General features: G+C 36.6%; 1 protein-coding gene across 1 annotated transcript; it reads right to left on the reverse strand.

The window, feature by feature from the left end:
- Window positions 1-208: 208 nt before the first annotated feature.
- LOC125683852 (uncharacterized) lies at window positions 209-6166 on the reverse strand. Its single transcript, XM_048925341.2, has 2 exons — window positions 6056-6166; window positions 209-4858 (listed from the first exon to the last, which is right to left on the reverse strand). The coding sequence occupies exons 1-2, from the start codon at window positions 6090-6092 to the stop codon at window positions 855-857; spliced, it is 4041 nt and encodes a 1346-aa protein (XP_048781298.2). The 5' UTR covers window positions 6093-6166; the 3' UTR covers window positions 209-854.
- Window positions 6167-11721: the final 5555 nt, after the last annotated feature.

Genomic DNA, 11721 nt, shown 5'->3' on the forward strand with positions numbered 1-11721 from the left:
CAGATATGGGTATAACAGATAGGTCATGCTATTAATCTTATTGCAATAGCACTGGGTAAAAGAAACGATCGGGAGTCAGTTTGTAACAGGAAATTATTTCCATTAGGGTGACAGTTATTAAGAAACTGAGAGACGGACTTACAGACATGACAGGCTGTATTTAATCCGATAGTAGATAAACACAAAAGAGAATACAAGAAATCGTATGAACATCACATTGAATATTTTATTTAACCAGCACCTTTCTGACATCAGATTTAAAACACTTTTAAAGGAACATGGACACGATTTGAGCTGAAAAATTTTCCCATTTTATTTTTCAATTTTTAATGTTTAGAATGCTTTACTAAGGTATTTGTAATGGTCAGCAAAAATTTGAATGTCGGTCGTCGAGGTACGTGGGAGTTACAGAGCTCACAATTCTTTGTTGTTTAAACAGGACCCGTGCCATGTTTTTGTTTAGATAGGTTAAATATACAAGTAAACAGTTTCGTTTAAAGCAGATTTTTTCAATTCTAAAGTTAATTCTGAACACAATTAAATAGTTTTTAGTGCTTGGCACATCTCATTTTGTTTTAAACATGCTGTTTTCTATTAAGCAATCTATATGTAAACAAAAATATGACACGAGCCTTGTTGACATAACAAAGCATTGTGAATGCTGCATCTCACTTGTAACTCAACAACTTATATTCAAAGTTTGGTTGATTATTAGAAATACTCTAGTGAAGCATTGTAAACATTTTTTGTAAACAATAAAAATGGAAAATTAAAATTTGAAAAAATTTCAACTCAAACCGTGTCCATGCCCCTTTAAATAAAAAAAGAAACTTGATTTTGAGAATGAGGTTCTATCACTGATATTTTCCGTACGCCATTTTGGAAACATACAAATGCCTTGGATTATACACTGACGGATCAACACGTCTCACTGCATTCTCATTATCTCCAAAAAAGAATCCTCTTTGGTGTAAATTACGTGGACCTTGGAGAACTGTGTTAGGGACCCCAGGTACATTTCTAGGAAGATTTCTATCAAAACGGGGTGCTTGTCTAATATTCAGACTGCTCGGATTGGGGGCATCGGGGAACCTTGGGACGGCATGGGTTAGTTGTCTTGGTGTAAAATGAGGTCGTCTGTGTAAACCAGCAGTATTCCCAAGAACTGGGATATTTGAAGGTGCTAAGCGTCGGTTGTCTGGTGCTACTGATCTGGAAGTTGCTCGGGATCCAACTGGCAAGTTCAACCGCCCCATAGATCCTGGAATGACAGGTTCAGATGTTAAACTGGGTCGCCTTTGATTGAATGCGGCGTTAAAGTCTATATCAGATGCAGGACCATCGAACTGACCTTCGATGGCAGCACTCAAAAAGGGCTGGTTTCTAGGAAGGTTGGGATCTGGAATAGCGACTCCAAAAGGCCTTGGACTAGGTGTAATTGGCCTTATTAGTTGAGGCCTTGTTAGTGGTCTGATATCCATCAACTGATCAGCTCGCGGCATCGGACGGCGGTCAATAGGGGGATCCATTTGGGGCATTGATACACGAGATGCAGGTGAAAGTGCCATCGGTGGTGTTAAAGATGCCCTAGATGGAAAATCTCTTCCACTAAATGGTATTCTTGGTCTTCCCTCTAAACCATTAAGATCGTTTCTTCTTCGTTCATTAAATGAACGTCGGGGACTCCTCATGAATCGTTCATCAAAATCATCCACATCGCCCCTACGCTGGTTTTCAAAGATATCTGTTTCCTCTAATCGGTTAATATCTTCACCCATTGGTCCTCTGACTGTGAATGGCGATGATGGAGTTCTGGGAATGAATCTATTCTGAAATCCTGGCGGTGCTCCCCTGTTTACATCAAAACCAGCATCATCTACTGTATTCGATACATCATCGATGTTTAGAAGAAAGGATATCAAGAAGCTTCCTTTTGGTCGCCTTCTTGGGGATCGATGAAGAAAACGTGTCAATTCTCGAGAAACTGGAGTTATTGAAAATTGTGAATCAGGTCTCCTTGAAGTTGGGAAACGTGGCTGAGAGAAAGGAGTGAATGATCTCCTATTCATTTCATTGAATCGATCATTCAAACTATCATCTCTTTGATCATCAAATCTGTCAGCAGGACTAAGTCTATTGTTTCGAGGATCATCAAAACGATCATCTCTTGGATCACTAAATCTTCTATTCGGACTGAATCTCTGTTCTCCAAAATCGCCATCTGTGCGGTCAAGTCTATCTTCGGGGCCAAATCTATTTTCTCGAGGATCAAATCTATTCTCTCGAGGATCAAATCTATTTTCTCGAGGATCAAATCTATTTTCTCGAGGATCAAATCTATTTTCTCGAGCATCAAATCTATTTTCTCGAGCATCAAAGCGATTTTGTTCTATATTAGAGTTGGGGTCGTCTAACGGAAAACGTCTTCTAAAAGTGCCTGTATTAGATCTAAACCCAGTTGGCCTAACTCTTTGACGGTTTCGAGGAATGGCAATACCGATGGGTCTACTAAAGTCATTTATAGGATTTTCAATTGGACGAATGGGTCTCTGAATGAGATTTTGGAAAATAGGTTGGTTACGGGAGGGCGGTTGTAAAGCCCTTGATGGAATAAAAGGAAATCGACTTTGTGATAGTGTACTTGGCGCAGGGACAGCTATACCAATAGGTCTTATGTTACCAGTTGGTATAGAAATAGAAGAACGTACAGTAGGTTGAGTGTCTGACAGTCTTCGAGTTGAATCGTCATGGAATGGAAAGAAAGCCTCATTTCGTTGATCGCGAGTATCTACGCGCGGTGGTGGTGGTGGTGGTACAATAATGGCACGAGGTCTCACAATTCCTCGTCTTTGATCCCTTTGAACTGGATCTAGATTTCTTGAAATGGGATCAAACTGCCTTGGAAAGGCAAAATTATCCCTAATGAAATTTTCTTGTATACGTTCATCAAGAGGTGACGGCAAATTAAATTCTCTAGAACGTCGATCTTCCCTTCTTATTGATTCACCTCTATTGTCAAGAGGGAAAGTTTCTCTTCTCCTATTTTCAAAATGGCCTGAACGAGGAGTTGCATTGCTAAATCCATCTCTTGGATCTCTAAAATCTTGGTTTGAGAACCTCCGTCTGTGTGAAAATCTAGGGCGGACGTCATCGAATGTTGCTCTGGATGGGAAGTTATTAGGTATGCTTGGAGAAGATGATTGGTCTACCGGTGAGCGTCCTACAGGTAGGTCTCTGGATCTAGGACGTGATACAAAATCATCAAATCTTACTGGGGACCTACGTGAACTGGACGACGGGAAAACATCGTTGCTTCTACTGGTAGATCTAGGATCAAAGTCCCCAATTCTACGGGTTCCACGGATACTAGCTAAAGTATCACTGGTAGAAGAAGGCCTGTGGAGGAAGTCATCAAAGCTTGTACTACGTACAAAATTATCCAGTCCACTAGGTGCTCGGGGTACAGACCTTTGAGCAAAATTAACCGTTTGCGGAATCATGTTATTTCTATTTACGCGAATATTTACTCTATTAACTGTAAATGGAAAATTTGATCTAGGTCTGAAAGTTGATGTTAAAGGCGTAGGCAGGTCTGTTCTACGACTGGATAAAGGAGATGACATTCTTGGTCTCATATTGGAATGAATGCTACTCCTGAGAGGAAAAGGAGCAGTAGACGCCCTAGACATTAAAGGGTTATTACGCGGAAATGTCGATCCAACGTTTAAGGATCCTGAAGCAATGTTAAAGGATCCAGAAGGAACAAATCCTCTTTGATGATGAACAAATCCAGATGCAAAGGACGAAGACGACACACCTCTATTGATGTTATTATTATTATTCCGGTGTAAGCCGCTAGAGATTGGAACTCTTGGTATTGAACCTATACCTCGAAATGCAGCTGTGTTTAATACTGATGCTGGATGGAATGGAACGTTTGGTATTGACGCTGTATTCGGCAGTGACCGTAATAATGAGGGATGAATTAAACCAGATACCCGACCAGGATTGGGTAAAGATTGGTGGATAGCGTTTGCGATGCGGTGACCGTTGTTGGCAGCTGCCTGACGTAAGGCATTGACTGCGTGATGAATGGGGTTTAAACCCGAATGTATTAAGCCAGACCCAGGTGAGGTTACAGAGGTATGCTGTACAGAGCCCATATGAGAGATACGACCACCGGATAAAGCTCGATGAATAGCAGCTATTGGGTGAAGCGGAACCTGAGGAATCCGATTGATGTTTGCAAGCGCACTGCTTAACAAACTCGAGGAACGACCTTGTCTTAACGATGGTACTTGAACTGGACCCAGAGGGGCTTGTGCACCACTGATAACACGTGTTGCGTGGGAAACAACAGTACCAGAACTTCCTCTTAATGACTCTGGTAAAGTAATGCTGGGTATTGCAACTTCTGGGGCATTTGGAATTAAAGATCCAAGGTTGACATACGTCACATCCTGTCCGGGAGCCGAGGGCCCTCTTTGCCGTAAAGCACTTCGTCGAATTAAAGCCATAAAATCGTTGAAGTTAATGACTGGAACCCTTGATGGTTGTGCTGCACCTCTGGGTTGTGTTCTTGGAGATGTCCCAGTGGATCCTCCGGGAAATGGTACATTTGGTGCATTTTGAATTTGCAACATATTTTGGACCCTATTCCCGCCACCACCATTTCGAGACAATAGAGGAGAAATTGCCGATTCTATGCTCTGGGATACCGGTGTTTCTGCTACAGGGATGTAGATTGGTTCAAATGGCACTTGAGTTCCCAGCCGGCGTCCATTACCAGGTACCGAAAAGCGTGGCTGTGGTTCCGGAAGAGCTCCAAGCGATCCTGCAGAATTGCTGGCGAAGCAACCTAGAAGATCAGAATGAAGTAGAATTAATATTTAAAATTTTTAATTGTAGACATCACGATTATTCCACAGTCATTGTATTGTGCTCAACGTCGTTCATAATATACATGTATTGATACATTTTGAATTACTGCAGTACAGAATTAGAAATAAAAGATTTTGAAGCATGCAAACACATGCATTATCTATTTTCATCATTATGCAACGTTGATCTTATAAATGAAATAGTAACATGATATTAAAGACGAAAATGATGTTTTTGTATCAATGTATTAATATTTATTGATATTATGGAACTATCAGTTCAATATATACAAATTAATTTGTATTTATTTCAAATGCTAGGATGTAATTTACAACACTCTTAGAATTAGATTCTTTTCGTGCAAAAATTTGTATATGTGTAAGAATCTCCTTGACTGAAGTATTCTGATTAATGTCATGTCACAAATCACATGTAATATATTTTTTCAAACACAAACCCTCATTTAATCCAAATATGGTGAAAATGAAAACAAGGAAAATATATTAACAACTCTCTCTCTCTCTCTCTCTCTCTCTCTCTCTCTCTCTCTCTCTCTCTCTCTCTCTCTCTGAATAATTTACTTGTCTCTATAAAAATGCGTAATTTAAAATAAAACTGCAGAATTACATCGGTAGCAAAATAAAATAAAATTACAGAAATATATTGGTAACAGAATTATTCCTGTCGAACTTATACTGACAATTTCAGTTTTACTCTTTGGTAAGGTTTTTAATGAAATGAACATTTGGGTGAAATCCGCTTTTTAGTTTGAATAGAGAAACACCGTGGATCGTCACCCTTGGCTAGCGAAGATGTTACAACCCAGGTACATCGACAGATGAGGTGATCCAGGGCACAGAAAACTAAGCATAAGAACCAAACATTTAATTTTTATAAAGTTTCGTAATTTCAATTTCAACATGACGTTCTGTAGTGATTTAATATAGCTTCATTTTATAAAAAAGAAAATATTTCTAACAAATCTATATGGAAACACATAGAAAAAAACATGGAAGACAACATGCATGTATATTTCTCTCGAGTATGTATGTATTTTTTCATACTAATACCACTAAAGAGTTAATCAGTATCCTGTGTACAGTACATATACCACCTAATATGGAAATCAAACATACATTTGTAGCTCCGGTTTATTTTGAAAGAGTTACCTTACCCAGAGCACAAAGAATTGATATTCCATAGAGCATCATGTTGACTTCATCAGCGCCCTAGTTCATTCTGCAAAAACTAGAATCGGCTAACTGACGGAGATTTTATAAGCGCGATATTATGGTGTGTCATCTTGTAGTCGCCATGTCGATCTCATCATTTTGGGCTTTCTGTCGTACATATTTTATGGTTGTTGTTTCCTTGTAAATTGTTGATGTCAATCAAATAATCAAAAATTAAATCTAATCGAAGTAGTCTCTGATATTTAGATTTATGTAGTTTATGTTTTGTGGCATTCGAACATTAAAATTGAACTTAAAATTGGCTAGTAACTTCCGTATGTTGCTTTGTTGTGAAATTATTGTGATTGTCAATTTGTAAATTGATTTATTGATGTTGAAGTAAAAGTCTGAGTTTCAGTTCACTGCAAACTGTAGTGGAACATGAGGTGATACGTAAATGGTATTTTTTTGACATTTTACTCTCCACATGTTTCAACAAAAATGAAATTCCTGTGCAAAAATGCAGGAAAATTAATGAAATACTGAGAAGCTTAATGTGGCATATTTTTGTTTTTATGTACATGATAACAACCACTATGGCAGTCTGTGAAATTGAAGGCAAATCTCGAATTGGCATATTACTTCACAGTTCAGTATCTAGATTTATAAAATTTGAAGGAAAATTTTATACATATAAAAACATGGTGCCTGGTATTTTTTTTTTTTTTTTAGGTGCAGTGAATTGAATTTAACCCTTTTGCACTTAAAGTTTGATTTTTATAGCAGAAACTTGTACATCTGAAATATATATACATGCCTTCCACCTAAAGGATATTTATCAAAACTGTAATCATTGTCAGATACAGAACATCAATTAATAACATGTTACGCTCAGATCTTTTTTAAGGAAACAGGTATATTAGTCGTAAGTTCGGGGGACTATGAGACAGTAGAGATTTTAAAAGAATGAAATGAGATTTGTTGCAAATTGATTTAGTTCTTGGCAGGTGGTTTGTTCTGTTCCAAGATAGAAAATCCCGGATGTAAACTAAACGCTGATTCTAAGCTTTTGGGGCTTCCTACATTTCACATTCTGGGGTCAAGTCTGTTTTATAGTCGGCAGTCAAGGTAAATGTGTTAATCGTTGATGACTACATTGGTCATGGGTCATAAAGGTTAAACAGTCTGGTTTGAATTTTCCATTTTGAACATCTAGAGACAAATTTAAAGGTAAGTTTTTAAGTACAGTAGATTTATTATTTTACGTGAGTACTTAATATGGCGAAATGACTCAAATCGCGAGAACATGAATTCGCGTGTCATCTGTTCTTTAAAAGTTCTTACATGTATTTAGCGACAGAAAATTAAAAGTGAGTAATTTTATTTCGCGAGTGATGTCTCTCGCGAAATTACGCGATAATAAATTCCTCGCCTATATTTGGAAATCTATACACTACTCAGTGTTGAGGTAAATTAAAAAATTATCAGGGGTGAATTTTGAATTTACTTTTTCTGTCCCACAGTGGGAATACCGTCCCAATCAAGGGGCAGTGTAACTTTTGAAAGTGAAATGCTCCCCAACAAAATTAAAGGGGCGCGATCTCTGTAATTCCTTAAGATATTTGTCATCTTGTAATTTTTTTTATTTACTGGGAAGGTATAGATACAACCATTATAATGTGAGAACTCCTATGCATTGTACAATCGTTGTAAAATTCGTAAAACATATTCAGGTTTTTTTTTTATGAGAGGAAGGACTCATAATAGATCATTATTCAAACTAATCTACCAGTTCTTGTGAAATGAAATTAGAAACAGGTATCTTTTGCTGATGTCGCAACTGAATGATTATTTATAAAACCACGCAGGTGTTTGATGAGCTGCAGCCATATCGAAGTAATACCGTGAAGGTTAATTATAGTTCATACCTGTCCAGAAATTAGATTGAACACAAAGGGAATTCTTATTAAGCTGTAATAGAGAGTATCCATCCATATATTTCTCCACAAAAATCGAGTTTAGTGGTGCCTGGGATAAAATGTGACATGCATTCCAAAATGCTGGTGAAAATTAATATTGGCGATTTTGTAATACGTATTTCATGCTTTAATTTGATTTGCTAGATTTAGACTTACAACAATACGAACCAGCCTTTTCATAGCTTAATCTCTTTAATGAAGAAGTCAAACGGAGTAGTGTGGAAAAATGTATCTGAAAACGATACGTTTAATTCATCCTTGATGCACGTGACTTAATGGATGTCCGCTTAACTGATACTAGTCTTGAATAATAAAATTATTCATTTGACTTTGAAAATTCACGATATAAATGAAAACATTGCACTATATTACTGGAGGTCAAAGGATTATGCTAATTTGAAGTCCGGAAATACTTTATCCGATGTGCATTGGGTTTTCCTTTGTTACTTTTTTGTTATGTTTAAAACAGATCTGCCACGAAAGAGATAGGATAAAGTCCATTTTTTATCAAATTAAAATGCGACTACATGTATAAAGATTATTCATTGTCTTTTTTACGATAAATATTGGCCATAAATGATGAAATTTCCTTATCAGTTTACAAACATGTTGAACATTAATCGTTGATTCAGAGCAGATTTAGAGGGGAGCGTCCCTCCCCTTTGTGACCAAAAATCAAAAACAAAAAACAGCAGAAAGGGCAAAACTATAAGATTTGAAATTATACATACATGTATAAACAATTATTAGTTGCATAAAGCATAGCTACAAATGTAAAATAACGCATACAAGTAACCTAAAAAGCCTCTAAACCCTGGTCCCCAGATCCCTAGTCTAATGGACCCCCTTATAACAAATCCTGGATCCGCAAAATATTTATATATTTTTTCCAAAGTTGCCGAAAAGGCCCGATAAGTTTCCGTGCGTGCAGCATGCAAATCCTATCTTTGTACATTTATTTTGTTAATTTGTGTATTTCATAATTTTGTAACTATATGATCCTTAGCTCAAAACCACTAGCCAAGTGGACTGCACTCGTTTTTTGCTCAAAGCAGGCAAATCAGAACAAGTTTGAGAATGGAAAATGTCAATTTATTTAGTAAATGACGAAAAGTATATACAGTACAGGGGGTCATGAAACCAAGTAAAAATTAAGATCATATGCTGCAAATGACTAGATGACCCCCTGTTACATACATCTATGAAATTAACATTGAGAAAGAGAACATATATACACAAAATAAAAACATCCGATAGGGGGTCTAACAAGATGACCCCCTATTGCATACACATATATAAAAAGACTAGCATAAAAATAAATAATCACTGATTTTGCATAATTCCAGTCAAAAATTTCCTTATCATTTACTTCTGAAACAAGTTTGATTTTTCACAATTAGGGTCATAGGAAACTGTAGTTTGTGTAAATTTATGTTCATGAAAGTCGGTTTATATGTATACAAAACTACAAAAAGCGATAAATAGCATTTGCTGCACTAAAAGCAAAAGTAAAATCGATTAGAAATGCTTCATCTAAAGTTCCTTGGCTTATCCCCCTTTGTCCATGACAACTGTTACATATACAGCTGTCAATCCTCTGTCGCAGCCATCGCAGTCACGTAATATAGTTTCTATGTACCTCTGTCACAGCCACCGCAGTCACGTAATATAGTTTCTATGTACCTCTGTCACAGCCACCGCAGTCACGTAATATAGTTTCTATGTACCTCTGTCACAGCCACCGCAGTCACGTAATATAGTTTCTATGTACCTCTGTCACAGCCATCGCAGTCACGTAATATAGTTTCTATGTACCTCTGTCACAGCCATCGCAGTCACGTAATATAGTTTCTATGTACCTCTGTCACACTTCGCACTTTTATTTAGTTTGTGAGTAAAATGTCCAGCGTTTACACATCGATAAATTCATCAAAAAGAACGTTTAAGCCTATAATTTAACTGAACATTATCGACAAACTAAAGACTCAACTTCATGACACACGAGATGGCGTCACCTTTGTCACTCTCTCATATTTCTGTAGCATTATTCCGTTATCACCTGTATTTGGTGCTTATGTCTCTCAACTAATTTGATACACAAAAAAACATGTACTGCGTATGATCAGTTCTTAAACTGAGACAGACCAATGACATATAAGTTGATGTTACGGGGGTTTAAAAGTCTCGTTTAAAGTCAGCATTTTGAAAATTTTATGGTCGTTATAATGATCTTTGATATTTTCACATATACAACCTCTCATTACATGTAGGTCGTTATTTCTGAAGTGTTTTATGCTTATTGTTAGGCCGTTCTTTACATACTGATTTTGAATATGGAATACTCCGTTTATCTGATCAGGATATAGGGCTCACGACAGGTGTGACCGGTCAACAGGGAATGCTTACTCCTCCTAGCCACCTGATCCCACGTCTGGTATATTCAGGGGTCCGTGTTTGCCTTACTCTTAATTTCGTATTCTTCATAGTATTTGAGATTGATCACTGTTATCTTAACATTTTTCATGAATAGATTAAACTCTGAAAACGTAAATTTTACAGCAATATCTTGAATTCAAATTATTGTAAAATGTAAAAACATTTTGAAATTGAGAATTCATAATTAATAGTCTTAGTTGATTATTGATTAGCTCTCATTCACTACTGATAGTAGAAAGGTATATACTACAAACCTGTAATTCTTATAGGTTTTCTTGAAAATGAAAAATATTTTGTGCTATATGTTTAAGATATGATCAAATCAGAATTAGATATCAGGAAATGTTTACCACACACCCGCACGTATATAGTGTTAATCCAATTAAACAAATTCTTCATCCTGTAATTTATCATACAAAACAATGTAATATCTTTTACAAACGTGATTTAGAACAGAGCAGAAATGCTTACTCTGGATAAAAAAAATAACTCAAACATTACAATTGACAAGTTTATTATTCTGAAGTTCGTTGTACATTGTTCTTGATATTTTGTCTCATTTGTCATCGTCACGATAAAAAAAAAAAAAAAACAAGGAAGAAAAAAAACACGAGTTATTCCTCCTACCCCTTGCTTCTTTTCTTACCTTTAATGGTTTCATGAAAAAGTCTGTATGTTTTATGCATAAGGGCAACTATTTTATTCTGAGTAAGCTGGGGAGGCGAGGAGGACACTGAAAGTGTTGAAAATATATAATTAAACATTTACTTCGCAGGAAATAACTGTTCACTTACTCGATTTAATCAGAAACACAAATATTAATCTTACTTCACCAAACAATGGTTTATAAATGATAATAGTTAACAATTCAGGACATTATTTGTTTTTAATAAGATACATTTATATGTTTATTCAGATATATACACGTGAATATAAGCACGGGAATCACTTAATGTTTTCATATTCCAATTTTTTAAGATCTTCAATTTGTCTTCCCAATCCAGGGTGTTGTTCTGAATTCAGAACCCTTGCCTTTTCACCCCCTCCCCCACACCCCTCAAGTCTTGTACATGATCACATAGCCCCCCCCCCCCCCACACCCCTCAAGTCCTGTACATGTAGCAGTCCCAATCAGAGGAGACGAAATACCAACATCACCAGGTTGATTAAAATGTATTGTATATACCGAATGTATTGTGTATACCGAATGTATTGTGTATACCGAATGTATTGTGTATACCGAGTATTTTCAA

The sequence above is a fragment of the Ostrea edulis genome, chromosome 6 (genome assembly GCF_947568905.1).
Source record: "Ostrea edulis chromosome 6, xbOstEdul1.1, whole genome shotgun sequence".
In the NCBI taxonomy this organism is placed as follows: domain Eukaryota; kingdom Metazoa; phylum Mollusca; class Bivalvia; order Ostreida; family Ostreidae; genus Ostrea; species Ostrea edulis.

Excerpts from the sequence above, each read along its gene's own strand:
- LOC125683852 (XM_048925341.2), bottom strand. The coding sequence starts at position 6,092 with ATGATGCTCTATGGAATATCAATTCTTTGTGCTCTGG. Across the intron at positions 4,859-6,055 it reads ATCAATTCTTTGTGCTCTGG|GTTGCTTCGCCAGCAATTCT; the intron begins GTAAGGTAACTC and ends CTGATCTTCTAG.